Source organism: Scomber scombrus, chromosome 19, assembly GCF_963691925.1.
Source record: "Scomber scombrus chromosome 19, fScoSco1.1, whole genome shotgun sequence".
NCBI lineage: Eukaryota > Metazoa > Chordata > Actinopteri > Scombriformes > Scombridae > Scomber > Scomber scombrus.
In genome coordinates this window covers 19104339-19132093 of record NC_084988.1, presented here as the reverse complement: position 1 = coordinate 19132093, position 27755 = coordinate 19104339, and the positions used below count along the sequence as shown (strand labels likewise).

Sequence of the window (27755 nt, the reverse complement as noted above, 5' to 3'; positions counted from 1 at the left end):
ACATCCAACATGGCGTCCAGCAAACGAGTGCTGTATGTCGGTAAGTTAATAGTAATTGTTTCAAAAATCCCTGAAATGTGTTGTTTCATTATATACAGCTAACGCGTTTATATCATGAGTTTATAAAGAAGGAACTTAGAGACAACTTAACATGCATGAAAGGACCATAACACGAAAAAACACACGAGAAACGGAGGGAATTAGCCGGCTTATAACATAACATAAAACACTATACTATATAACTATATACTGTGGTGATTTTAAACTTTGAACAATTTCCCAAACACCATATTTATGCTGCTTTGCGTCAGTTTTTGTCATGAACTGTTTGGAAAATAAACAAAACAACAAGAAATATCTATACCGATAGATGGAGAAATGAATGATCCCCTACAGACACGTACTATGCCTCAGTAGACGTGTATTATGTATTAATAGACGCGTATTATGTATAAATATGCATGTAATAATACTATGCATGGAACAAAAATGTGTGTCTGATGTGGGATTTCCATTAATAAAATAATTAGGACGTTTAAATCCTCAAAGTAACATATCCTCCTTCTCCCTCATTCAAAATCTCCAAAAATGCAAATATTTTATATTTCAGAAATTTAACAGCTTTACATAAGTCTGTTACTTCACTGTCAAGTCTGTTCTTTGTGTTTGAATGCTTGCTGTCCACCTAGATTAGTTAGAAAAGTTATTTATCAGCATTAACGTAGCATCAAAATATTGCTTTACCTGGCTTGTCAACTATATCTCCAATTAATGTAACAGGTAGGTCAGTCTACGTGGAGCAACTACAATTACGACCTCATACCATATTACAGATTACATGTGAACAAAAAATTGATATGCAAAATGTGAATCAGTTAAAAGTTTCTTGTCATAAATCATGCTCGTAGGTCAACCCCTAAAAATCAGATTTTCAGTGAGCACGAAGAAACCTTTCACTTTCAGCAGATGAATGTGAAAACAGCTTTCTGGTGTCAAACTCTGTACATACATCATTCTGCACAGTGGAGCTCAAACATTTAACTGAAGTAACAAGAAGGAAAACACTCACACACTCATGAGTCTTCGTTGCAGCACTTAACCTGCTCTGGTATTCTCAATCTGCTTTCACCAGTTTATTTTCAGCACTGTGTCTTTCTTCTCAGGTGGTCTGGCAGAGGAGGTGGATGAGAAGGTGTTACATGCAGCTTTCATCCCTTTTGGAGACATCACAGACATCCAGATACCTTTAGACTATGAAACAGGTACGGACAGGAGTTCTTGTGTGTAACATGAAACATACTGTGAGTAAGATAAACATGAAGCTGATTCATTGTGTCTTGTGTTCAATTTTCAGAAAAGCACAGAGGATTTGCGTTCATTGAGTTTGAGATGGTGGAGGTATGTCCTATGTATTATACAGCTACACGATGATGCCTTTAACATGAATAGGATCATATTTAGAGTCATAATTGGTTCAATTCAGAAATTGACAGACTACACCTCCAGTTGCATTATTTAGGGATGAACACATTTTAATTGAGCTATGAGTTTTGAGCAGCAACAATTAGTCAAGTAATTGGATTGGTCAACCAATAGAAAGTTTGTTTGCAGCTATTTTGATAAATAAATTAAATAGTTTTTGTCATTTTTTAAGAGAAAATGCTAACATTTCCTGGTTGCAGCTTTTCATATGTGAGGATTTAAAGGTTTTATGTGTCATTTATGATGAATATCTTTGTATTTCGGACTGTTGATTGGATGAAAGGAGACAGTCAAAGATGTCATCTTGGGCTCTAAGAAGTTATAATGGCCATTTTTCACTCGAGAAAATAATCAGCTTATTAATCAATAAAGAAAATGATCCTTAGCTGCAGCATATGAGAATAATCTCATATTTGTGTGCATAATGTACTTTATTTATGCCCTTTATCTTTATCTGCAGGATGCTGCAGCAGCTATTGATAACATGGTAAGTGGATCTCATTGCTTCACGCATTTGTCAATAAAGTTTCATTCATATTTCTAAAACCTGAGTGTGGTAAGTTTATATTAAAGGTCCCAGAATTTAGCTTCTTGTTTCCATGTTAATGTTATGTTATTGCTCTGTTTCTCTACCAGAATGAGTCTGAGCTTTTTGGACGGACTATCCGGGTTAACATCGCCAAGCCCATGAGAATCAAAGAAGGCTCTTCTCGACCAGGTAATTGATGAGAGCGTGTTATTAGATGGCTTTGCCCGGACTGTTATTTAAATCCTGGGTTCTGATTTTAGCTCTCTCTTTCCCTCAGTGTGGTCGGATGATGACTGGCTGAAGAAGTTCTCAGGGAAGACCGCAGAAGAGGGTGAGGAGGAGTCGGCAGCGGGAGAAACACCCAACACTGCTGCACAAGAGGTGAGATAGCTTTCCTTCTAGTGTGTGTAGTGAGTATACATTTATATAGCTCTTTTCTAGCCTTCTGATCACTCAAAGAACTTTAAACTGCATGTCATGTGAACCGCTGATCTTCTGATTAGTGCACGACCTGCTTTACCTCCTGAGCCACAGCTTCCCACAGCTGATGACTATATATGAGTGACATATGATGTGTTTTTGCAGGGTGAGCCCCCAGCTAAAAAGGGCAGAGTCAATCCACAGGTCTATATGGACATCAAGATCGGCAACAAGCCGGCAGGGAGACTACGCTTCCTCCTTCGGGCTGATATTGTTCCCATGACAGCAGGTTTGTATGCTGTTCACCATCACATCGTTGTCTAAAATATATACTGTAGGCGGACATTAATACATTTGTATAAAGAATAGAAAAAGATAAAATAACCACAAGTGTCTTATCAAAGAATCAAAAAGTGACACGGACATGTTTTCTTCCATTTCGCACAGAGAACTTCCGCTGCTTGTGCACACATGAGAAGGGCTTTGGTTACAAGGGCAGCAGCTTTCACCGCATCATCCCTCAGTTTATGTGCCAAGGAGGTGACTTTACCAACCACAACGGCACCGGCGGCAAATCCATCTACGGGCGGAAGTTTGACGACGAAAACTTTGTCCTGAAACACACCGCTCCAGGTGAGGACCTCTCTAAAGACTGTGTGATCTGTTAACCAGTGCTGTAAGGTTCACAGTGTGTGTTTACTAGCAGATCCTGTGCCAAACTTTGTCTCTTGTGCACACAGGGCAGCTCTCTATGGCCAACTCTGGGCCGAACAGTAATGGCTCTCAGTTCTTCCTCACCACCGACAAAACGGACTGGCTGGACGGCAAACACGTGGTGTTTGGAGAGCTGGTGGAGGGGATGGATGTGCTTCGTGCAATTGAGGTAAGGGATTAATGAGCCTAATGAGCCATAAAAATCACTTTAAAAAAAAAGATATATATGACAATCACATGTTTCACTACCACATAAAGGGTTTAATTTACCTTGCCATCACAAGTCAAAAAAGTGCGCTCAATCATATTTTTAAGTTATTCCCAATCAGTTCTTCATTATAAATATTGCTTTTTGCTTTTCACTTTATTTGTTCCGTGTCAATAAAATTGGTGAATAATTAGTAGAAGAATCAGGCAGGAAGTTGATTATATTTGATTTTTAGAGACTAAATGAACATATTTAAAGTACTAATAACAGTCACATAACTGCAATTTTAATTCTTATTTCAAACACAATATTTACAGAAATAATGGAAGTAGTGGACATTTGTATTTATTCTAACCCCATATAAAGGTTGATGGTGTCACTCTGATCACTTTAACTCTTTTTAAAAAAAAAAACTATTTTGTGTCCACAGGCTCAGGGAGCAAAAGACGGGAAGCCGAAGCAGAAAGTCATCATCTCAGACTGTGGAGAATATGTGTAAACAAAATAAAGTGTGTGCCTTTTTTTGTATGTGTGTATGGAGGCAGTGTATGTCTGAGAGCACGAGTGTGTTCATGGTCTTTTTCACCTTGGAATTCAATCTTCAACCATGTAAATATTTCAATAAACACCTTTTGTAATAAAGAATCTGAAGCTCGATGTCTGTTTACTTTGTACACTTGAAATGTCACATTGATCTGCTGATGCTTACCTTCTTCTTTAAAGTTGCATAAGAACTTATTTATAAAACAATTTAATTTTGGAAAATAGTAGTGTGATTAATTACGGACAAAAAAAAATCAGGGAGCCTGCTGGACCACATTATAATTAATATTATAATAATAATAAATAGTAAATAAAACCTGCTCTTAACATGATGGGTCAGGCAAATATTTGGTGGGGTGTAGCTGCCACACCTGAGCAGGTCGAGTGGTGCGAAGACATGGCAAGCGAACGACTCCACCCACTTTTCTCTTGTCCTGTTGAGAAATTGCTGAGATCTGATCGGAGAAGTTCATCCAACGTCTGTTCCCCCTCTCCAACACTGGACCGCAGCAACCGCGAATAAACTGTAAGTACTCGGATTCATACATAAAGCTCTGAATCGTATAATAATGAGATCTTGTTGGTTTTTAACTGATTTAGTAAGTTTTTAAGTCTTGGATACGCACAATTGCGCACGGAATGTGGAAAGTTGAAAGCGCTTACGGCAGGCGCTGGCAAGTGAATGGCTGATCTGAGTAAGAGCTGTCTTCCTTTAGTAAAGCAGCTGTTTTAAGGAAAAAGTACCGTATACAAAAGCGAAAACTATGAGCTTTAATGGAAGCTTGGAGCCTCTTTAGCGCTTATTTGACACTCCGTTTGTGTTTTTCCTTAAAGAGATGTAACACACGAATTCCAGATATCAATTTCCCCCTTTGCTGTTCTATTTAGTTTTCTTGTTTTTTGGGGGAGTTTCTTTGGTTGTTGTTGGTTTTTTTTCATCTGTGATGTGATTGTTTCATTTTTATTTTAAGGCTGGTTGATAGAAATACCTGATATTTGTAGCCTTTACTTAAAAGAGTTTTGTCTGTCTTTCATCAGCAGGAAGAGAAGACAGAGTGTGAACAAACCTCGTCATGAACTGGGCATTCCTCCAGGGCCTCCTCAGTGGAGTGAACAAGTACTCCACAGCCTTCGGCCGAGTGTGGCTCTCTATTGTTTTCCTCTTCAGGGTGATGGTGTTTGTGGTGGCAGCAGAGAAGGTATGGGGTGATGAACAGAAGGACTTTAAATGCAACACGGCGCAGCCTGGGTGCCACAACGTCTGCTATGACCACTTCTTCCCCGTCTCCCATGTCCGGCTGTGGGCCCTGCAGCTCATCTTTGTCACCTGCCCCTCACTCCTGGTGGTGATGCACGTGGCCTACAGGGAAGACCGGGAGAAGAAACACAGACTCAAGTATGGCGAGAACTGCCACCGTCTTTACCAGAACACCGGCAAGAAGCGTGGAGGCCTGTGGTGGACCTACGTCCTCACTCTGTTCTTCAAAATAGGTGTGGACACCACCTTTGTTTACCTCCTCTATCACATCTACGCGGGCTACGACTTCCCCTCGCTCATCAAGTGTGAGGAGAAGCCCTGTCCCAACAAGGTGGACTGCTTCATTGCTCGGCCCACTGAGAAAAGAATCTTCACCATCTTCATGGTGGTCACCAGCCTGGCCTGCATCCTCCTCTCCATTTTTGAAATCGTCTACCTGATTGGTAAACGTTGCCGTGAGTGTTTCACCGCAGTCCATCACTCTCGCCACATTAACACCAACACAATGTCTAGTGGAAGCACCTTGATGGACTCCAAAACTCTGAAGTTGAAAAGCACCCCTGAAACTCCTGCACCTTCATACAGTGTTGCAGTATCTTGACGGACTGAGAGTATAAACTTATTTAGAAACAAAGACTTGGGAAAGCAAAGCTGCCTCTCCTCATTCCACAGGCACTTTCTAAAAAAGACTTGCCAGCAGACATTTGTCTGCTCAGAAACTGAACTGCTGTGGATTCAGTTCTTTACTGTGACTTCTGTCCAGAATATAAAACTCTGGATGACAAGAGGATCACTGAACAAACTTTCAGCTTGCTACGTATCATTGATCTGGAATGTACTGCTGGTCGTCAGTTCGGGTTCAGAGTGTTTACAGATTAAGCCTGTACAAAGAAAAAGCCATGTCTGTGCGATGTAGCCTCAGATTTAGCCTTGAGTTCAAATGTATGAGTCATCCTGTGGTTTGCAGTGGATGGTTTTACAAACACATGTGGTTTTCTGTGTAAGATTTTCCCTTCTGCTCAGTGCCTCCAAATGCTTTCACCCAACCATACTGTTTCTTCCCTTCACTCAGATGTTCATATGTGCACTCTAGACAGCTTTTATTTTTTACTCTTTGAATACTATACTTCATGGAATTGAACAAACTTGAAAGAAAATGTGTGCATGTTAACTGTCCCTATCTGTTTTCATGTTTAAATTGCTGTCTGTGTACAGGCAGAAGAGAGCAATGAGGTTTTGTGAACACTGTTGTTAATTTATCAGGATGTGTATATGTCATAGCAGTGAGGCACAGTGTGGCTGTAGAGTTGTTAATATTATTTTCCAATAAAGATAATAATTTTGAAGTTTTGAGTTTTGTTGGCATATGTCCAGGGAAGTCTGTTTAGAGAGGTCAATACACAGCAGTGCATCTTGAGCATGTACTGTAAGTGCAATAACACACAGTATTTAAGAGAATCAAATATTACACATTTTCTGCTTCTATTTTTCTCTCCATGTGTTTCTTGGAGCTCTCCCTACTCACTGGCTGTGAGATTGCCCTGTTGCTATGAGCAACACCCTCATTGTTTAGGTTGATTGGTACTTTGAGAAGGGCAGAGGAGAAGTCTCCCACTCCTCACTTTGATTCATCTACAGTTGATGTGTGGGCCCACCCAACGCAGGAATTTGTCATTCCATACAACCTCTGAATAGATGATTCCAGTGTTTACACTGTGACGTGTGATGAAGGCAGATGTAGTGGTTCGCAAAGTATTTTCTCAATCTCCCATTGTATTGAGCTATGCAGATATATATATTTTATCTGCCTCTGACATTTCTGCTGTCACCTCAATACCACAGAGGTGAATACATGACGTCTGGGCTGCTCAAAGTAGTTTAAAACTGACATTTAAGAAACTCAAACAGCCAAGAGTCTTTCCACAAACAATAAGAGGATAATCTACAAGCACTGTCTGTTAACACTTTTCACTGGAACCATTAACATCCATTTCAGGAGTTGTTCCGATGAAAACTATTAACAGCGAGGTCTGTGGATTATCACAGTAGCGAGGTCATTGTTTCATGAAAAACAAGTTGAGTTTTGTTATTTAAAGGTAATGTGTCATCTTCACTGCACTGTATTGGGGATATATCTGAATCTTTAACAGATAAAAGCAAATATATCTAAATGAGTAAGTGGGAAAATATGTTTTTGTGTGTGTGTGATTTGGGGAAAGTGACTGTTCATTATTTTAAGCTTTGGCTCTGTTTTTCCTTGGGTGCACTGGGTGGTTCAGTTAATGTGCTGACACGTTTCCTCCTGTCCTCGCTTACTCTGTCCTGGTACATTTCCTTCCTCTGCTTCATGGCACCAACAGTGAAAAGTGTTTATCCTATTGTGACGGCTCGTCTTGTTGAGACTTGCGACTGGCAGAGGTTGAGTCATGAGCTGCATTCTTCCAGGTGTGTCCCAGCGGACTGCCTGAACCAGTTCATCTGGAGCCAAGGAGGAACTTTTTTTTTGGTCACATCTCCCTCCCCCATTGCATGGAATTCTCCTCTACTGAGAAGCTCTAAATGGGGCGAGTACAGATGTTGCGTTCACATGCCTGGACTGAATGTCGTAGACTTTCCTGAAAAGCACCACTGTAGTCCAGACTTATAACAATATTCTGAGAGTTTTAGCTTGTAGCTGCAAGACTTCAAGGCGGGGTTCATTCATTTAGAGAAAGTGGTGCCACAATAATCCTTCAGTGTTACTTTTCACTGTTTGTGTCGGACAAATTCAGCCAGTTTTAGCATGAACGTTTTTATTATTTATACACAGATGGAAAAGTGTGCATAATATGTTAAGAAAATCCTCTTAAAGTTATTCAAAGATGTAAAAGGCTGATTTTGAATTACTTGTGGGCAATCACAACTGTAAAAAAACATATAAAAGCACCAAAGTGTAAGCCTGGTTCCAGACTGAAAAATTGCAGTCTAGCCTGATTATTGGGCTATCCAACTTTTCATTCAGAGCTTGTGGTATGCTTACATCACATTCACATAAATTACAGGCACAACCTTTGATGTTTTTGGAGAACACTTTATCTTGGGCTTTATTAAAGCTGTTCCTGTTGCGGGCCTTACACAAGCGCATTGAGACACTGTATGTGCGTCTGAGTTACACAAATAAACTTGACTGTACTTGACTTGAGACAAATGATACATGAACTAGTGGTATATGTTTTTATATTATGTAAACACAGGTTTCAATGGATCTTAGAGCAGGTTCTGGCTGGCAGGAACTGGCAAGCCCTGGCACAGCTACAACACTTCAAGCAGGCTGAAATTTGATATTCCTTTTAACACCTACAAACACTGCTTATGATGTTATCCCTGCAGAGGAGTAACACAGTGATTGCAAAATCTATGGAAAAGACGTTTGGTTGTAGAAGTCAGCGAATGGCATAATGGAGACAAAAGACACGGCTCATGATCAGACAATGAGGGCGAGCTTAACAGCGGTTGAGAAAAGTGTTATTTGAGTAGAGCTTGGATCTGAAAAGGATAAAGGAAATACAATATACCTGCCTTTTGAACACTTTCTTTTCCTTTTTTTTGTTAAATGAAATTTAGAAAAAAGGTGAAGACTGTAAATGCAAAATATTTTTCTGATAAAAGGTGTAGATAAGGATGAATTACTACACCTACACCTCTTCTCCACCAGCTCCCTCATCTTTCATCACAGTACTATATCAAACCTTTCAACCAAAGCATGTTGCCTAGTACTAGTAAGAAAAGGAGATAAAGGAAATGTCCCACAACAAAAAAATGCATTCACCCCAGGGTGTGTCCACATCATATACTGTAGTACTCAGAAACAAGTTAGGGCAAGTAAACAGGTCTTAATCATGGAAACATTGAGAAAGAAAACAGTGAACCTAAGCTTGTTGCTACTAAACATTTTAAATGTAATGGTGATCAGTTTAGCTATTCTTCAACAAATACGCTGTTGAACAGGTATTGCCCCACTTAATTCAGTCTGAGAAGATTTTTGCTGTCTGACATTAACTTGAGTCCTGAGTCTGAATGTGGTGACTTGGGGGGGGGGGGGGGGGGGTCCTTGTGAGGGTCTGCGTTAGTGTGAATGAGAGAATTCACCCCTTTGAATTCTCTCATTCACACTAACTCAGACCCTCACAAGGACCCCTGGTGGTCCCTAGAATGGAAACCTCACACCTGAATCATGTATGGTATCACGTCCTCAAAACTGGGATTAAATATGTGGTTCCAAAACAGATTATTCTCCAAAGACGTATTATGCGTAGGAGTTGAAATTATATTATTTATAAGTATTTGACTTTCCACCTAGCAGTGGCGTGTGCGTAAAAGAGAGAGAGGGAGAGAGAGGAAGAAAAAGAGAGAGGAACATCTGGGGCAGCTCCACTTCTTTAACCACACCCACGGGCACATTTCTCGACACTGCGCTCCTCTACCTGTCGACGGTGACCAAATGTGTGCGTTAAAGGACTAAAACGACGTTCAAAACATCGAGAAGACCATCGGACTTACATCTGCTCCAGTATCTTGTAACATAAAATGGACTAAAACTTCTTCTGGTAAGCGAAGAACTCGTCATAATGAGCTTTTGATGTGTCAGAGATCAGTTTTCTAAATTCGCGTTGATCGTTCCCTTTTCAATAGTTGATTCATTGGCTTTTACGCAGCAGTCTTTGGAGCCATTATTCATCACTGGTCTTAGTAAAAGGGGCACATGTCGGTAGAAACAATAACCAATCAAAAAAATATGTCCAAATATGTCCAAATAACTTTTTACAGCCCGTGTGTAATAGGCTGTTTTTTTGTTATAGACTTAGATAAAGTAGCCATCACTCATTAGAATATGTCAACACAAAGGATCCACATTAGAAGAATAGTTGTATTAACTTTGTTTTTAAAATAAATATTTGTATTAAAGTTCTTACGTTTATTATATGTAAATTCCGGGCGTGTTAATAAAGTTGGTCCAACTTGTTTCCTTTACGCAGTTTGGCTGCAGGCCTGCTCTTTACTGTGTGTTTCTGTTGGTGCTTGTTGTTAGCCTCTCTGCCACGTTTTTACATTAAATGAGCATTGGAAGATAATTTACTGGTTTCAAAAAGTCTGAGTGAAAGGTAAGTTGTTATTAAAACCACCTGGAGTATGTTGGACAGCACCAACTCACAGAGTGAAAGTATAATATTCAGCAGATAATGAAAACATGTTCATCCATTCTTCATTCTGTCCTGTCTAGGTTTGAGGAAAAGCTACAACCACCAAGAGTGGAATTCCAGAGAAGAGATATTTGATTGCCAGCCAAAGACATGGACTGGAAGACCTTCCAAGCCCTCCTCAGTGGGGTGAACAAATACTCCACTGCTTTCGGGCGTATATGGCTCTCAGTGGTCTTCGTGTTCAGGGTGATGGTGTACGTTGTGGCAGCCGAGCGAGTGTGGGGCGATGAGCAGAAAGACTTTGATTGTAACACCAAGCAGCCCGGCTGCGCCAACGTCTGCTACGACCACTACTTCCCCATTTCCCACATCCGCCTGTGGGCTCTGCAGCTGATCTTCATCACCTGTCCGTCCTTCATGGTGGTCATGCATGTGGCGTACCGTGATGACCGTGAGCGCAGGTACAAGGCCAAGCATGGTGAAAATGCTACAAAGCTGTACAACAACACGGGCAAGAAACATGGCGGCTTGTGGTGGACCTACCTGATCAGCTTATTTGTAAAGACGGGCATCGAGGCTGCCTTCCTTTACATCCTTCACCGAGTGTACAACAGCTTCTACCTGCCAAGAGTGGTCAAGTGTGAGGTGGTGCCTTGCCCCAACGTAGTGGACTGCTACGTGGGCCACCCCACCGAGAAGAAAGTGTTCACCTACTTCATGGTCGGAGCCTCGGCCCTCTGCATCGTCCTCAACATCTGTGAGATCATTTATCTCATCTCCAAAAGAATTGTAAGAATCACAAACAAGTTTAAGAGGCGCAATCGCGACAGGGCTGTGCATCATGACAACTACACCGACGATCCGTTCAATAACTGCAACATGCCTATGACAAGGCTGGAAATAATAGATAAGAAGGATAGGCCCCCATCCTTCAAGACTGCAAGCAAGTCTCCACACAGAGTATCCACTCTCAGACTTGAGAAGAAGATACGGGCCTCTGCCCCTAATCTTTCCACTGCTTCCTGATCAAAACTAAAGCAGATATCAAAGAATAAAGATCAAAAGATCAGCAGTGCTTGGGCTAGAACCCAATTGCTGACCTCAAAAAACAGACAGACTCAGGAATGTGAGCCAAACTACAGTATGTGTCAGACCCAAAAATATGAGTCATTCAGAATTTCATCCGGTTGGTTCCTGTGTTGAAAGCTCTGGTTTCCACGTCAACATCCACAATATTTACAGCTAAGCTGATAAGTTAATATGTGTGGTTCCTTTTTCAATGCGACAAATATGTTAGAACATTCAAGTAAAGTTTCTCTGTCTTTCTTGTGACTGGAATTTTGACACAGGGAGGGGAAGGAAATCGAATGCTCAAGGAGGCAGGACACACCTGGCAGAGGTATTCACCCTACCTGCTAGTGTCTACAGTGGTGTGTCACCCGATTGTCACTGAGTGTAAGAGATATTTCTGTGATTTATTATCACAGAAATTATCATGATTTATCATGATTTTATCTTTATAGTCTGTCCTGGTGGCCCAAGTCACTGTCAGGATGGTAAATGTTATTATGGCTGGCTAATACTTGAAGGTGTGTCAACTGGCCAAAGATGATGTTTATACGGAATTCATTTTCTCAGATATGATTTACTACAGTGGTAACATGTGGTATATATATTGTCAATATATTTGTTTATCTGAAGTCTCAGCAGGCATATGCTTAGTCCCAGGTTCTATGCCGCACTCACTGTGTTTTGACGTGCTTGTACACAACCTCGCCTCATCCAAGACCACTGTTGATTTAAATAAGGCGAAAGGAATGCTGTTGTTTAATTCTGTGTTGGTAGTTGCTGGAGCACACAAGCCGCAGCAGAGGAAATGGGAGGAAGATTGGACCAACAGATGACTCACTGAGCATTTATGCATTTTCTTGAGTCACTCAATGTTATATACAATGTTACTGCACTGCTTGTATATAATGTAATTTATATATATATATATATTAAATGTATTGAATGTGTTTTACTGGGCTACTTATTGTTACTTTATGTGATATGTATTTCTGAAATATGCTCTACAGTACATTACGGACAACTGCTAGCTCTAAAAAATGTAAGATACTATCTGAAAGAAAACAAAAACAAGACCATTCTTATCATTTGAGGAACTGAAGTTTCCATTACTGACTCATTACAAATTCTACTAAATTAACCATCATCACACTTTCATTCCAATTAGCATTTTCTTTAGCTGTGAATCATCATGACAAACTTTTTTTCCTGTGCAGTATACACGTGTGTTAAGTGATGCGGAAGCTTGCTTTAAGAATCTTAGTCTGCCTGTCATACTTGTCAATCGGGTTATACAAGGTGCGGCCAAGAAGAGCTTTTTGTTTATTCTGAATCATTGACAACAAACTGCAAAAATCACAATAGAGACTGTAAAAGATTAACTTCCTTTAAGCAACTAATATGCTCAATGGAGGCTACAACTACAGACTTTTATAGTGCTTAAAACCCTTTTTCAGATTAATCACAACACTGAAATATTTAACTGATGAAATAGTGTTTATTTTCTAAATTCACAATCCAGTTTCATATGTACATTTTGAATGTGAAGACAGTTTAAAATAAATAAAACATAATAAAACTAAAAATTCTACATGTGAAAAATTTAAAAAGTCACATATTTTCATAATTTCTTTCACAAGCCAGCACAATGCCCAAGATCATAAGGACCGATGGTTTCCACCGATCATTTCAAGACAGTGATCACTGCGTACAGAGGATGATCAAAATCAAAACAGCATTTCTGTCTTTACTGACATCAAAAGTGAGTTTATCCATCCTTCCCAAGACATTTTTACCATTAGATTTTATTATTTGCTTCACTTTGACTTTCCCACTGCCCTGAAAGTAATGTAAGTACACCATCCAAAGGAGAAAAAAAAGGCATGACTTTTGACAGAAAGGATCAGAAAGAATCTGTAAGATGAGACTGACTTTACATAAGGCACTATTCCAGCTGTGCTATCATACAGTGATTGTATAATCAAATATTCAGTTTTTAACAAAGGCAAGCATCGGGACCATCCAATCAACTGAAATAATATTTTCATACTATTAGACAAGAAATCAAACTAAAACGAAGGTGGGAGGAAGGTTTATGTGGTTATGAAGAAGTACACAGTCCGGGAAAGTTTTGGCTTCTGCCTACAGTTTGCAGGTGGCCTGTGCCACCTTGGAGCTTGATTTCCTGTTGAGGGTCCGACAGATGAAAGCTCCAGCATCCATCAGTTTGGAGAGGTCCACTCCCTGAGATGGAGACAGAAAGTTAAATCAAGCATTTCAGATTGTGCATTAAGGCAAATAATTACAACTCAGAACTAAAATATGCCAGGCATCAGTTTAACCCCTGATTAAGAAAAACAAAGTTTCAGTAAAGAAGAGAAAGAGAGACATAAAGTGTGGCTCCTTACTGTTTGAATCCCAAGTCCATGAAGCATATAGACTACATCTTCGGTAGCAACATTCCCAGAGGCCCCCTGGGCATATGGACAGCCGCCAAGTCCTGCAATTGATGAGTCTACCACACTGATACCCATCTGCCAAACAAAGAAAATGAAGTCAACACTGCACTGATATCGATCAGCTACATGCAAATTCTATCACACCAACTGCAAAGACATTTTCAGGTGGGAGTCAAACAACCAGAACCAAGTCTGACCTGCAAGGCTACAAGGATATTAGCGAGGGCCTGGCCGTAGGTATCATGGCAGTGCACTGCCAGGGCATCGACTGGCACCTCTCTGCTCACAGCCTCCAGCATTTCACTCATGCTACCTGGAGTCCCCACTCCAATGGTGTCACCTAGGGAAATCTCATAGCAGCCCATGGAGTATAAACGCTTAGCTACCTGCAGGATGGAGACAAAGTTAGAGCACGTTAGTAATATATTATTTGTATTTTTCTTATTATGGCATTAAAAATAGATTGCTAGTTCAGGATTTGTAAAAATATGAAGAACTCACATGTGCAACTTTTTCAGGTGCCACTTTCCCTTCATACGGACATCCAAGAACACATGACACATAACTGTAGGGACAATAAAAATAGATGAGACTTGTGCAAGGATCAAACACTGTATTTCTGATGATTTAAAAGTGTGTTTAAAGTCACAGACAAGCCAAGAATCCTACCCTCTAACTGGCACACCGGCCTCTTTAGCTGCTTTCACAACCTCATCAAAGCGCTGTAAGCTCTCGTCCACTGAGCAGTTTATATTCTTCTTACTGAACAGCTCGGACGCGGCGCCAAATATGGCCACCTCTGAAGCTCCTGCTTTCACCTGCAGTAAGCAAGAGCAGAGAAAAGCTATTATAAGTGTGAAATTTGTGAAATATTTTAAACACAACACTTTCATTATAAGAAACTGGACAATACAGCATGTCTACGCTGATTCCTGACACTCACAGCAGCCTGGAAGCCCTTGAGGTTGGGGGTGAGGACCGGGTAAGACACTCCAGGTTTCTTACAAATCCCCTTCATCACCTCTTTCTGGTCTGCCATCTGTAATTTAGAAAAAAATAAACAGAAACCAATTAGTGCTGGAGAGCCACTTTCAATTGTAGTTTCTGCTCTACCCTAAGTAGGGTGTGTCAGCAATTTGCATTTAGGAGCTCTGTGCCAACAAACTCACCTGTGGAACCCATTTTGGTGACACAAAGCTGGTGGCCTCAATGACTCGCAGCCCTGACTCTGACAGCAAGTCAATCAAATGAATTTTGGTCTCTGTTGGGACGATAGTCTGGGAGCGGAAGCAGCAAAATGACAAGATGATGGAAAACTTTAAAAACATTTGACACATAGATTGTTTCTCCTCATTACACAATACATGAACTATGCACCTGTTTTAACAACATTACTAATGCTGAACAGTGATGGGTAAAACAGTCTCTTATAAGCAAGGTTAACATTAGACAGGGGGATACACAGCCTAAATTAGCTGCTGTATAATCAAATTGATAAAATATTGTTGTTACATAACCTTACCTTCTCATTCTGAAGACCATCTCTGGGTCCCACCTCCACTATTTTCACCGTTTCCGGAAGAGCTCGACTTGCTTTTACGCTAGTCTACGCAAAACAAGACACAAACACATTTAACAGAGGTTTAAACATAGCTGTTAAATTAGAAAGAACATTTTAAGCTTGAGAAGTAGCTAACTGACTGACTGAAGCTAGGGAAGTAGGTTAACAAGGTAGGTTGAGCGTAGAGGACGATGCCGTTTAAAAGCACACAGTACAACCTGCGGGGGAATAAAAGCACACAAAAAAATCCTCACTGCTTTTACCTTTGTTGCGGAGCTAAACGCCAGGTACTGCGGACCCATAACTGAGCCTAAAGTGCTTCTGTTGACAAGTCTAATGACGGCCGCCATGACTGTCCTGCCTCCGCTCTGACGTCACTTCTTCCTCAGAGGCCTATCAGTGATGGAAGCATCGCGTGGGCGCCATCTGCCGGTCGGTGATTGGAGGAAAAAAATGAGTCAATTACTAGATAAAGTCTACTAAGTGGAAACCTGCTAATTATAGGGTCAGCTATGTATACCCATTAAAGCTCGAGCAATACATTCAAAGTTTCTCCACCTATAACATCAAATTTTCACACTTAAGAAACATTAAAATTAAAGTACATGGGGGAAAAGTCTAATTATTTTGGAGTTTAACCCTCAAAAACACAGATAATTACACTATTTAATCAGATTCTAAGGTGGACAGACAACATAAGCAAACAAAACCACAACAATCCTTTTTCACAGCAGCTAAAAATATGAATTTTCTTTATTAATCTTGTGCTCTTCCTAATGTGACATGTCAAAATGTTCTGTAAAATAATTCTACTGTTATCAGATTTGGATTGAAATATTACTAAATTCTGGTCAGCACAAGCACATGAAAATAATTGATATACCGTAGATGCTGTGCCTCCTGATGATGGCTTAAAACCCGATGCTGGTGGATGCATACAGTGGAAACACATCCACTGTTTCCAGTTGAGGCCCACCCACTTCAAATCAGTGAGAACAGCACAGACAGAAATATCTCATTTGAAATAACACTGTTTCAAGGTTGGTGGGGGAAAATGTGCTCATGTAAAACTCTATCACTGTAGTGAGAAGCTTTTTGAGAAAATAGACTTTCAGGGTCTTTAATCCTGTGTAAAATATAACCTCCAAATGTTTTTGTTTCATGCCTTGTCAGTTTTTGTATGAATGAATCTGAATCAAATAATCTCTGACACTTGTCATTTTCAACATTATAGGCACTTTTAAAAGTTTTCTGTTGAAAATATGACCTTATATGACCCTAAAAAAAGACCCTGACATTTCCTTTACATTGTAAATGTATGTAGGTCTGGGAATGGACCTACAGAATTTCAAAGGTTTTTAGTTTTGTTTTTCCAAAAGACGTTAAGGATGAAAGGCCCAGACATAGAAATCTAGAAAAATATCTTTAATGTGTCAAAAAGTAAAAAAAGAAATAAATTATAATTGGCTTTACTTCGTAGTGCATATCATTATCACACATAATCTTAAAGAGCAATGCAACAGTGAGACATTGAAAAAAAACCTCTTCTCTTGACTTTCAGATCATGTCATTTTGTTTGGCTAAAGTGCCAACTTTTAAACTTTTATCAAAGCAGAGTCTCAAAAAAGAAAGCAAAAGTGTTTTTCCATGCATATGAAAAACATATATCACCATACGAGTTATCATATAACTGTAAGTGAAGCAAAGCTAAATATGCATGCTTTGGATACTGCATACTTTTGTAAAGCTAACAAAAAGCAATCAGTTTTGTCACAAAGGTCAACAATCTCCTTGAAAATAATGATTAACCATCAAACTAATGGTATAACTAATATATCATAAATGTGTGTATTTACATCAGTGGATCACATATTTTATGCATAAATTCTCTTACATGGCTTTAACACACAGTCAATACTTGTGCATGCTTCTTCACACACACACACGCACACACACACACACACACACACACACACACACACACACACACACACACACACACACACACACACACACACACACACACACACACTTTGGCCCCGTTTCACTGCAGCTCCTCATCACTGTCGTCTACTTGTTGGATGATGAGGTCGGCCCCCGAGTCTTCAGCCAGGTCATCGTCATCGGTTACCATCCAGGTCCTCTTGGTGTCCTCCTCTTCCTCCCCATCTACGCCCAGTAACAGGGCCGGCTCGTCATTGGCCCCATCTAGACCATCCATGGGAATAGTGTCACAGCCAACTTCCTGGATGCATGCGGTGCACATGCGATAGCGGCGTGTGCCCTCACAAACCACATGCCCCGTCTCCTCCGTCACCTGACACTTACACTTCCTGCATACCAGCTTCCTGGCTTGATGGATCTGTGAAGGCACAAGTAGTGTTAGAACAGGCAGAAATATATTAAAAAAAGAATATGTTCAGAAACTTGTGTAATATTAACTGGTGTACAGAATATAAACACTGATAAACATTAAAAACAATGAATCCTTTGTTGTTTGACCCTACAGTAGAGCCCGACACGAATTTGGCATCAGTTTAAATATCACCTCCCGGTTGTTATTGTACCTACCGTCTCAAAGTGACTGCGAAGGTGCTCCAGGCGAGTAAAGCGCTTATTGCAGGCCTGACAGGGGTACGGCCTCTCCCCGGTGTGACAGCGCAAGTGACGCTTCAGGTCAGCCTTCCTCTTCACCGTGTGTGTACAGAAGGGACATTTGAAGCGCATAATGGGGTTGGAGTCTGCAAAGAGGAAGAGGAACAGATCAATGCTGTGGCTTTTCACCATTTCTACAGTGCTGGTAGATGTCTCTCTGCCTGAGATGAAGTATGTTATTCCCGTTCTCATTTCTCTAGAAGATTAAAGAACTATTGATTCTCCATTTTTCTCTCATACAGCTCAACTCACCTTTATTAAAGTGTCCAATAACGCCTACAATAGGTGGTAGAGTGGCATACAGCTCCTCTGCCTTCTCAGCTTTTTTTGTCCTCGCCTCCTCGATGTCCAAGTCTTCATGCTGGCTGGAGCGAGTGCTGTTGGGAGTTCTCCTCTTAGATGCTCTACCTCGCCGACGCTCTGATCCAGGCAAAGTGTACAGTGGATCCTGAGGGTCCTGCTGGTCCTCTGACTCTGTGTTGAGCTCATTAGCAGGGCTGACTGGGTTAGTCTTCAAGTCTGAGCCTGAAACATCCTGGTCTAGGTCCTTCCCCATGAAGCTGGACTGAGATCGTGAGTTGTCGCGGGTCCAAAGCGCTGGCGGTGGGCTGACAGAACAGGGGCCTTGCTGCTGCTGCTCTGAAGTCTCTTCTCCGGCCCCGCTGGTAAAGCTACAGGTCTCAGACAAACTGAGGCAACGGTCGCTGTCTTCATCTTTCACGCTGATGTCCAAAGAGGATTTAATGAAGTTCTTGCAGTAGGTGATGACATTATTCATCTGTAGGTAACTGGCTGCAGACATCACCTCAATCACATTGTGACTGGAGAGGTCCAGCTGGCCGGAGTAGATGAAATCAAGGATAACTGTGAAGGTCTCGGGACTGAAGACGTCAAAGGTGGCGTTGACAGCGTCAGACAACCCTTCGGGCCCCTGGGACAGCAACATGCGGAAGTAGCCGCTGCTGGCGAACAAGACGTTTCGGTGGGCCCTGAAGAGCTGGCCCTCCACCAGCACGCTGCAGTCACAGAACAGCTCTTGGCGTCGCTGTTGGTTGAGCTGCTTCAGCAGGTTGCTTTGGTGAGCCACTGTGATGTCAGCAGTGTTGATCCACCTCTGAGGCTGCCTGCTGGAGACAACATGACAGCACTCACTAGCTGTGCATGTGGCATTGACTTGTTTCTGCCAGAAAATAACAAATCAGAAAGGGCCTAGCAGACATTCATTACTTAAACTGAGACATTTTTGTTTTGTGATACTGAATTAACAAGTAAAGTCTCTATGAAACCCTATACGTAATTTGCAGTCTACATATTAAAAAGAGTACAATGGATTATAATGCATGAGACCTGGTGACTGTCTGCTTACCTTGACAAATATTAGGCTACAAGAAGAAATAGAAACTTAAAACACAGTAGTGAAACCAGCTGTCAATCATCTCCTGTCTTTGTCTCTGCACTGGACCAGCTCCAGCTCCGCAGACGACCCGCCCACAGCACTTCCATTCTACTCTGTCATTGGCTAGGCGAACCTTCAATCAAAAATCTTCTTCTAATGGGCTACACCCGACTCCAGTCAGAGAGCATCGGGTGACAAAACCCTGTAATCACCCCTAAGGGAGGCAAAAGCGCGCGTTGAATCCCTGATGTTATAAACACATCAGACTAATGGAAAAATGAAATAAAACACAGTGTCGGGACATGCAAGAGAGAGAGAGAAAGGATCAAATCTGCCGCAACCTACAGAATAGTTGTTCTTTTTTTATGGTAACCTATTTTCCCATCCTCCTGTGGACTCTACATTACACGCATTCATTTTTAATTACGCCACGCTGACTGACAGGACTCCGCAGCGCCCGATAACGCACGGTGAAACGCCCGCCCGCAGCGCACTACAGTGTCACTCATGTCACACGAGATCAAGTGTATTATCTCAACCGAGCTATTCCCCGTTCATTCAGACACGAGTCGACCTACAAAAAACGACATGAGAGTGCTGCAGTCCTGCGAGAGAAAAGCGGGCAGCGGCGCACCAGAGCAGCCCAGTCTGTCCTGGAGCGACGCCCACTTCAGGCTCCAGCCAGCAACACAATAGAAAAATAGACACAAACCTCCAAGACCAGAGCATGCTGATAAATAAATAGATTCACACAGCCCACCGGTGTGAGGAGAAGACGCGCTAATACACCCGTTTTTCATCCTTCAAGACCACCCCCACTTCTCGCTGGAGGTCCGGAGCGCAGCGAGCAGCGGGGAGGATTTGCCTGCTGCCCAAACCCAGCGACTCTTTCCCAGGCGTGAGGTGTCGGCAGGACCCGCTTACGCCCCACGCCGTGATACCCCCGCACAAAAATCCGTCGATACTCACTGGTGGCTTGATTCACCCGGCGCCCGGTAGAGTCTATTTGTCCCCATGTCCGACACCATATCCATTTTTAATTTCTATTTCTTTTTTTTTTTTGCTCGTCCGGGGTCCACACTCAGGCACTTCCTGCTCAGCCCTAAAGACCGAAACCCGGTTAGAGCGACTGAAGCACTGTGCTGACGTGGGTGTTTATTAACTGGGTGCCCGAGGGTTCAAGGAGCCATTTAAAGCCCCAGTGCCCTGTGAAAATGTCCTGTAAGAACAAAATATTGATATTGAAAAACGCAGAAAAGCCCAGGCTTATAATTTGTGTAATATTCCTACAGTATTGCTGCAGGGAGTTTGACCTTAGAGACAGGAGATAAATGCAATAAGTAGCATATTGATATATTTACATATTGGACAGGGAAAATTAAAGCACCTACCATGTTACAAAACTTTAATTCGACTATGTCAGTATTGCTCAGCAAAATGAACTTATGTGAAATAACAACACACCGTAAAGTAATAATATACAAACAAGCCTTAACTGGCCATTTTTCTCAGTTTTTTTTCAGTGTATGTCAGCATTGAAGCTAACCTTAGGGTAAAAAAAGGTTTCAAGATAGATGTTTGAATAAAAGCACTCATGTTGACCCCTGCATGCTCTGTTGCAAATGTGACAACAGTTAAAATACTTAAGCATGTTGTCTCAGTTGCTGTTGGTTTTTGCAAGAGGGCGTGAAGAACAGGTTACCTACATTATGTAACCATCACTATATATTTTTTACTATAACAACACTTTTGATAAGTGTTGCATATTCTTGACAGAAAAACTGTCGCTCAATGACATATCTATGCTCGACACTTTTCTTTCATGTTGCACCTGGAAAATTTTATGTGGGACACCTGCATATTTTGTAGTGCAATGTGATTGGGTAGTGTTATGAAGGTGGTTTCCATGGAGACCGCTGTAGTTTTCACTGAACTTCCTTAAGTTGAACTTGAAATATTTTCACTGTAGCTTTAGAGAACTTGTAAGGTCTGTATTTAATTAGACTGAAACCTTTCACCTAAGAATAAATTGAAAATGTTGAAGTGTGGAGTAACCTACCATAAATTAGCCAACAGGCCCTACCCAAGCAACTTTATGGTTAAGGTAAAAGTTTAACCTGGCATTTTTTAGTGTGTAATCACAACATATTTAACAATTATTTGAAACAGCCAAGTAAAACTGAATGAAGTCGTAAGCTTCCATTTCTTCAGTTAGAAAATTAATTTATTCTTTCATTGGTATGGCTCACAGATCAATACATTAATAGAGAAAATATTCATTGTCAAATCTGGGAAAAAAAGAGACAGAGATAAGACATTTTTACATATTTCATCTAACAAGCAGAAATTTGAAAACAGGTTAATTAAACAGAACAAACAGAAAATGAAACATGGAAAATAAGAATAAAGCATTCAGTTCCTTTTGAGGTCTCGTCATGTGTGTACATGATATGCAAAAATTAGGAAACAGATGGTTTGCTTTGGCCCGGTGATTTAGAGGAGGATTCAACAACAACAAAAACATCAACAACAACAACAACAACAACAGCAGGCTGGAGAGGCATCAGGAAGCTGTGCCGTTGGAAAATCCAGTGGGGTTCTTCGACTGCCAGCGCCACAGATCCTCACCTATATGGAGCAGGCATAAAAACACAAAATACAGGACTTTATGGGGGAATATTTTAGTTAAAAAAACTAAATATAGATACATGTATTTTAAAATACATGTATCTGTACGTGTACAGGAGACCACATGAAGCCTAACAATAGATGGTGCAGTGTGGCTGTCCTTACACATTCTTTCTAGGTCAAATTCAGCCTTCCAGTTCAACTCTGTCTCAGCCAGGCGAGGGTCAGCGTAGCAGGATGCAATATCTCCTTCCCTACGGGGGGCGATCTTGTATGAGATCTGTAGAGAGCACACATTAATACAAAAATTAAATCAACAACTAAAAAAGAGGGTGATTTAGTATTAATAAGTGGGCACCACAGTAGATCACAGCACACCTTCATCACAATGTGGTTACTGCTCCAAGTCACTTCAATTATTCTAAGAATACAATTCAAGCATTGACCTTGAAGAGAACTCAACCGGTACTCACCTCTCTCCCTGATGCTTTTTCCATGGCTTTTACCATCTCGAGCACAGAGTAGCCTTTTCCAGTTCCTAGGTTGTAAACCTGAAGAAACAAACACAACAATGCACATGTGTCAGCCAGCACACCAAAATACCAAAATAAAAATAAAGCATGTGCACATGTGCATGCTGAATAAGGCAGATTAAGGCATTTTTATAGTATTATTTTTATAGTACCTTGCAGCCACAATTGTCCTTCAGTTTCTTCAGAGCTGCTATGTGTCCCTTTGCCAGATCTACAACGTGGATATAATCTCGCACACCTATCAAGGGAGAGAGTGATTCAACAATCATAAAAAAAATTCCTTGACAGTTTAACTTTAATTCAGAGCCGTTCTGCCCATAAAATATTTCAAATCGCAATTAAATCTGATGTATGAGCAGATGCTGCACACTGCGACTTAAAGGTTTTCTCCATTACCTGTCCCATCCAGTGTGTCGTAATCATTCCCGAATACATTGAGGCAATTTCTTCTCCCGATGGCAACCTACAGTATAGGGGAGACAGATTAATCAATCGTGCGCGGTAACAAATGAAAAGACATAATCAAAAATGCAATCCCCAAATCCCTCTGATGTAGTGTGTATTTGGCAGAGAGTTCATGTACCTGGGCAATATATGGCAGCAGGTTGTTAGGAATACCCTGAGGGTCCTCTCCTATGAGGCCAGAGGCATGAGCTCCGATTGGGTTGAAATACCGCAGCAGCACAGAATTCCAGTCCTGCTTACACACAGCCAACAACAATTAGACACCTCGTTGATTGTATGTGTATATTTGTGTGAACCCCTTTCTACCTAACGATCAGTACCTTCTCCGCTTTACAGTGGTCTTTGATCATCTCCTCGATGAAGTACTTGGTCTTGCCGTAGGGGTTGGTACAGCCACCCACAGGGTGCTGCTCATCTATGGGCAAATGTTGGGGGTCTCCATACACTGTGGCTGAGCTGCTGAAGACCAGATTGCGCACCCTGTGAGCCTGCATGACCTGAGACACATGCAGATGCACACAAACACGGCACACACATACAGTCAGCAGCCGACAAGATAGCAGTTTGAAGCAAACACGCACACACCTTAGGTTTAAGCATAAATGCGGAGGTTGGCGGACATGTTATAAAGGGTGCATTGTCACAATTTGACAACTCAATATCACAGGAGCGCAAACTGGCATGCACTCAGCGAATTAAGATGCAGATTAGTGCAAATAATGATCAGAATGAGCAAGATGCAAGATTAAACTGACCTCAAGCAGATTCATGGAGGCAGTGAGGTTGACCCTGTAGTAGCGTAACGGCTGCTCCACCGACTCTCCAACAGCCTTCAGACCAGCAAAGTGCATCACGGCACTGAAATTATGCTGTGATACACATGACATAGATGATGAATAGATATGTGATCATGAGCAATGTACAACATAACTATAGCTCATGTACAACTTTGATATAATTATGCGACACTAGATATATTACAAATGGCAAAAAAGAAGATGGACTTATGTTATTATGCCAAAAATGAATGGTGTATATATGAGGTGGTGACTGTTTCAATAGCTTAAGTCTACCAGAACCTGGTCCTTCGAACATCCATTTCATAGCCAGGTTACAACTAAAAAAAGGCCACCTGATCATGAATTATTCAATATTTAATAAAATATAAAAGAAAAAGTTCTGTAAGGCAGAGATTTGGAAGTGATTAATCCTGATAATTACTTCAATGATACAACTAACTGTGGTTTAAAGGACCAGTGTGTAAGATTTAGCAGAAATGGAATATAGTATTCATTAGTATGTTTTAATTAGTGTATAATCAACTGAAAATAAGAATCATTGTGTTCTTCCACAGAGCCCGTCATGTTTTATCGCCATGTTTCTACAGTAGCCCAGAACAGACAAACCAAGCACTGACTCTAGGGGGGATTTCGCATTTTTTTGTAAGTTTACCAGCCACTATAGATTAGGGATGTGCATGAGCCATGGTTGACTAATCAGTGGGTATAACTAACGACTAATCGAATATTCGCTGTATGCTGACATTCACAAGGGCTAAATAGATAATCAAGCTTTAACTTCGCAAACTTGTTTTTCTTTAAATGACAATCAGCCTTCATTTCTTTACTGAAACACATTAATTAAAAGAAAAAATGTACAGGCTTACAGACCCCTAAAACAGCGTGGATATTTTTCTACCTGTCATAAACAATGTATAGCATATCCTTTACAATCATGTTAGCAATGAGACAGGTAATGTTAGTTTTCTCATGGCGACTTTTGTCCCCACTTTTGAGGAGCTGTTACAAATGTTGACACACTAGTTTGGTGATTACCGTCAGGTCCGTCTTCGTCAGTAACCATCACAGCCTATGGATGCTTGATCAGATGAGTCAACAGTTTTTCCATGCTGGACTTTTGTGTGGCTTCATCTTCATCATGTTCCCTACAGTCAGCTAGCTAGCAGGCTAACTTACCACCAAGTCAAAGTAAAAATTTGACTCCGTGTCAGGTTCTACTTCAAAATAAGGTGGAGGTGGTTTACAAAAACTTAGACATCCTCCTAGTGGCTGAAAGTGAAAATTGTTCTCCAGTAGCTGTGAATGAACCCTTCATACTAGACTACACAGCTCAACTCTTGATTAAGGACCACAGCACAAAGGTCGATGTTAGACTCCCAAACGATTATTCTCTTATTCGGTTTTAATGACACATGCCTATTATAGATTGTCCTACACACTTGGAAGGGGAGGGGTATTCAGTTGGTTGCAATCTGCAAGCTTACCACTAGATGCCACTAAATCCTACACACTGGTCCTTTAACTGAATGTACATTTTCTTTTTACATGTTGTAGAGTAATTACAGCCAACTGGAATAACTCTCTAACCTTTTTGAAAAGTTTTTCCAAGCCAGGTCGGTCCAGAAGGTCTAGCTCCTGAAACTCAATGCTGGTGTCCAGAAGCTTCTCTATCCTACGGATGCTCTCTGGAACATCCCCTTCTCCTCCATCCATAACAAGATGTAGGACACACACACACACACACACACACACACACACACACACACACACACACACACACACACACACACACACACACACACACACACACACACACACACAATTTTACTTCACTAAACAAACACACTTTTATGATGACAGTTATTCGGCAGCCTGTGTTTGCAGTAAGGGAGCTTACCTCGGACAGCATTGCTGAAGTTATCTACTACAACGGGCTTGTAGCCCGCTTCAATCAGCTCCAACACACAGTGACTCCCAATGTAGCCTCCTCCACCTGTGACCAGCACCTTCTCTGCCATTCTCTAGACCTGTCAAATACAACACCGATAGATAGATAGATAGATAGATAGATAGATAGATAGATAGATAGATAGATAGATAGATAGATAGATAGATAGATAGATAGATAGATAGATTCTTTATTCAAGGGACTTGGTTGCCACAGTCTTTGCAGAATCTCACATAAATCTATAGATACATACAGTATACATCCATACAGGAAATATCCACATTTATACACACATACTTAGCACATGCCTCCATCTGTATCTGCGACCAGATGGAAGCAGTGTGAAGAATGGGAAGAGGGGGTCATGTGCTATGGTGCGTGCACTGCATGTAATGGTTTTGCTGTTGAGGCCTGAGAGGTTGGGGGTGGGGAGGCCGGTAAAATTTTTTCGTTTTTGAGTTTGTTCCTACTGGACACGGTTATCATGTACATAGAGTACAATCAAGCCTCTATTCAAAATCCTGTTTGGATCTTTCTATCTCAGCTGTATTTCTTGACTTCAGGCTGCACTCTAGACCTGCTCTGCAAAATCAGGATATCCTTTTGCCTTAGTCCCTGTAGAGCACACCTTAAAGGCCTGTTGACAGATATGTGACCCACCCTTATTGTCCCACGTCAGCAGGTTAGAGCATTAAACTGTCCGAAATAAAACAATTATAGTGCCTGCAAGGAAACACGTCAGTAACTACTGGTTCTCATTGTTGTAAGCTACTCTTATCTGGAATGTGCTGAAACCTGTTGTAAAAAAGGTTTGTGGTTTAACTATGGTCTCAACTATTGCCATCCACACATAGGAATGCTGTGTGGATCAGTTTTCTATAATATACACACAGTCATGTAATTGAGTCTGCTGTGTATATCACATTACACTTATTCTGTGTTTGAGCTTTTGATACAAGACTATGAAATAAACTAACAAACTAACAAACTGATGAATAATTATGGTGTGTCAAACAATCGCCAATCGAAAATCACATTTGATAGACTGATTTGATTTATTTTACACCATTGTCATAATGTAACCACTTCATTTTTGTCAGTTCCACTTCAAAATTAATGACTAACGCCTAATGAGAAAAGCCAGCCCACAACTTCTGAGACAAACTGTCAAAAATGAGTCCACGTCGCCCTGGAAAGATTGAGGATGTTCATTGATATACTTACTTGAATTTCCCGGTACGAGTGTAAATTGTCGCTCCAGACGGACTCTTTAAGTAAACGTTATCGGATATGTAGTGAAGGTGTGTGTGGAGAGAGTAAGAGGGTTTATCTATCAGTTCATTTAGTGAAGTATCCCCTCTCCCTAGGATATGTCTTTACTTCCTGTAAGACGTGGAAGAGTCAAGTTAATGTCAAACGTACGTCAAATTGTAAGTGTACTTTCAAAATAAAAGACGAAACGCGCTTATTCGCATCATTTTATATCAAATTCAAGTTAGTTTGAAGTGTAACCTTTTTTTCAATGGGTGCTATGATATCTTTAATGGTCTGGATTGCTGCCGTTTGAATGTTGCAACTTTTTAAAATTAAACTTCATTCTTTATCTTTTTTTTTTTTTTCTTCAAGTGGTTTAACAGAAATATCTTCTTTTTTTTTAAAAACATAACATCTAAGAAATAATTTAGCTAACAGGACTGAACATTGAGCTTTATGGTCTCAGTCATACTTAAAATATGATAATAAAAAAAAACAGAAAACAGAGTGAGAGAACTTGCTTTTGGTCCTCAAGTGGCCTTCAGGAGCATCATGGATGTATTGGATAGGAAATACCGGACCAAAATGGTGCCCATTCAGTCCTATAAGGATTGCTCAGCTGACTAATACAGTTTTTAGATTCCAGGTTTGCTT

At 40.9% G+C, this 27755-nt stretch overlaps 6 protein-coding genes across 9 annotated transcripts; 3 read left to right on the top strand and 3 right to left on the bottom strand.

Annotated features, from left to right (window-relative positions):
• Positions 1–9: 9 nt before the first annotated feature.
• Positions 10–3927, top strand: ppie (peptidylprolyl isomerase E (cyclophilin E)). Its single transcript, XM_062439765.1, has 10 exons — positions 10–40; positions 1164–1262; positions 1355–1398; positions 1943–1969; positions 2119–2200; positions 2289–2392; positions 2597–2720; positions 2879–3064; positions 3172–3314; positions 3784–3927. The coding sequence occupies exons 1-10, from the start codon at positions 10–12 to the stop codon at positions 3850–3852; spliced, it is 909 nt and encodes a 302-aa protein (XP_062295749.1). The 3' UTR covers positions 3853–3927.
• Positions 3928–4969: 1042 nt separating this feature from the next.
• LOC134000752 (gap junction beta-4 protein-like) lies at positions 4970–5755 on the top strand. The gene has a single exon (XM_062440227.1). The coding sequence runs from the start codon at positions 4970–4972 to the stop codon at positions 5753–5755; it is 786 nt and encodes a 261-aa protein (XP_062296211.1).
• Positions 5756–10458: 4703 nt separating this feature from the next.
• Positions 10459–11482, top strand: gjb3 (gap junction protein beta 3). The gene has a single exon (XM_062440230.1). The coding sequence runs from the start codon at positions 10485–10487 to the stop codon at positions 11358–11360; it is 876 nt and encodes a 291-aa protein (XP_062296214.1). The 5' UTR covers positions 10459–10484; the 3' UTR covers positions 11361–11482.
• Positions 11483–13478: 1996 nt separating this feature from the next.
• On the bottom strand, positions 13479–15789 carry hmgcl (3-hydroxy-3-methylglutaryl-CoA lyase). Its single transcript, XM_062440169.1, has 9 exons — positions 15686–15789; positions 15384–15467; positions 15031–15138; positions 14805–14900; positions 14531–14679; positions 14363–14426; positions 14059–14247; positions 13811–13936; positions 13479–13646 (listed from the first exon to the last, which is right to left on the bottom strand). Exons 1-9 carry the CDS (start codon positions 15770–15772, stop codon positions 13545–13547), a joined length of 1005 nt encoding a protein of 334 aa, XP_062296153.1. The 5' UTR covers positions 15773–15789; the 3' UTR covers positions 13479–13544.
• A 1545-nt stretch (positions 15790–17334) lies between these two features.
• Positions 17335–20553, bottom strand: zbtb8a (zinc finger and BTB domain containing 8A). 2 transcript variants are annotated; one of them, XM_062440647.1, is made up of 4 exons: positions 20443–20553; positions 18330–19204; positions 17994–18163; positions 17335–17784 (listed from the first exon to the last, which is right to left on the bottom strand). In XM_062440647.1, the coding sequence occupies exons 1-4, from the start codon at positions 20505–20507 to the stop codon at positions 17467–17469; spliced, it is 1428 nt and encodes a 475-aa protein (XP_062296631.1). In that variant the 5' UTR covers positions 20508–20553; the 3' UTR covers positions 17335–17466. The 2 variants fall into 2 exon arrangements, with proteins under 2 accessions (XP_062296631.1, XP_062296632.1); XM_062440648.1 differs by having other exon boundaries at positions 18330–19201; positions 20443–20551.
• Positions 20554–21713: 1160 nt separating this feature from the next.
• On the bottom strand, positions 21714–27210 carry gale (UDP-galactose-4-epimerase). Of its 3 annotated transcripts, none has more exons than XM_062440993.1 (11): positions 27072–27210; positions 25797–25926; positions 25487–25602; positions 23855–23968; positions 23420–23596; positions 23218–23331; positions 23031–23097; positions 22787–22872; positions 22575–22652; positions 22267–22381; positions 21714–22101 (listed from the first exon to the last, which is right to left on the bottom strand). In XM_062440993.1, exons 2-11 carry the CDS (start codon positions 25915–25917, stop codon positions 22037–22039), a joined length of 1053 nt encoding a protein of 350 aa, XP_062296977.1. In that variant the 5' UTR covers positions 25918–25926; positions 27072–27210; the 3' UTR covers positions 21714–22036. The 3 variants fall into 3 exon arrangements, with proteins under 3 accessions (XP_062296977.1, XP_062296978.1, XP_062296979.1); XM_062440994.1 differs by having other exon boundaries at positions 25487–25599; XM_062440995.1 differs by having other exon boundaries at positions 25487–25596.
• Positions 27211–27755: the final 545 nt, after the last annotated feature.

Excerpts from the sequence above, each read along its gene's own strand:
- ppie (XM_062439765.1), top strand. The coding sequence starts at position 10 with ATGGCGTCCAGCAAACGAGTGCTGTATGTCG. Across the intron at positions 2,721-2,878 it reads TATTGTTCCCATGACAGCAG|AGAACTTCCGCTGCTTGTGC; the intron begins GTTTGTATGCTG and ends CATTTCGCACAG. Across the intron at positions 3,065-3,171 it reads CCTGAAACACACCGCTCCAG|GGCAGCTCTCTATGGCCAAC; the intron begins GTGAGGACCTCT and ends TTGTGCACACAG.
- LOC134000752 (XM_062440227.1), top strand. The coding sequence starts at position 4,970 with ATGAACTGGGCATTCCTCCAGGGCCTCCTCAGTGGAGTGAACAAGTAC.
- gjb3 (XM_062440230.1), top strand. The coding sequence starts at position 10,485 with ATGGACTGGAAGACCTTCCAAGCCCTCCTCAGTGGGGTGAACAAATAC.
- hmgcl (XM_062440169.1), bottom strand. The coding sequence starts at position 15,772 with ATGGCGGCCGTCATTAGACTTGTCAACAGAAGCACTTTAGGCTCAGTT. Across the intron at positions 15,139-15,383 it reads ATGGTCTTCAGAATGAGAAG|ACTATCGTCCCAACAGAGAC; the intron begins GTAAGGTTATGT and ends TTCCGCTCCCAG. Across the intron at positions 14,901-15,030 it reads CACCAAAATGGGTTCCACAG|ATGGCAGACCAGAAAGAGGT; the intron begins GTGAGTTTGTTG and ends TCTAAATTACAG.
- zbtb8a (XM_062440647.1), bottom strand. The coding sequence starts at position 20,507 with ATGGATATGGTGTCGGACATGGGGACAAATAGACTCTACCGGGCGCCG. Across the intron at positions 19,205-20,442 it reads CCGGGTGAATCAAGCCACCA|CAGGCAGCCTCAGAGGTGGA; the intron begins GTGAGTATCGAC and ends TGTTGTCTCCAG. Across the intron at positions 17,785-17,993 it reads TTCGCAGTCACTTTGAGACG|ATCCATCAAGCCAGGAAGCT; the intron begins GTAGGTACAATA and ends GTGCCTTCACAG.
- gale (XM_062440993.1), bottom strand. The coding sequence starts at position 25,917 with ATGGCAGAGAAGGTGCTGGTCACAGGTGGAGGAGGCTACATTGGGAGT. Across the intron at positions 25,603-25,796 it reads CTTCAGCAATGCTGTCCGAG|GAGAAGGGGATGTTCCAGAG; the intron begins GTAAGCTCCCTT and ends TTATGGATGGAG. Across the intron at positions 23,332-23,419 it reads ACCACTGTAAAGCGGAGAAG|GACTGGAATTCTGTGCTGCT; the intron begins GTACTGATCGTT and ends GTGTGTAAGCAG.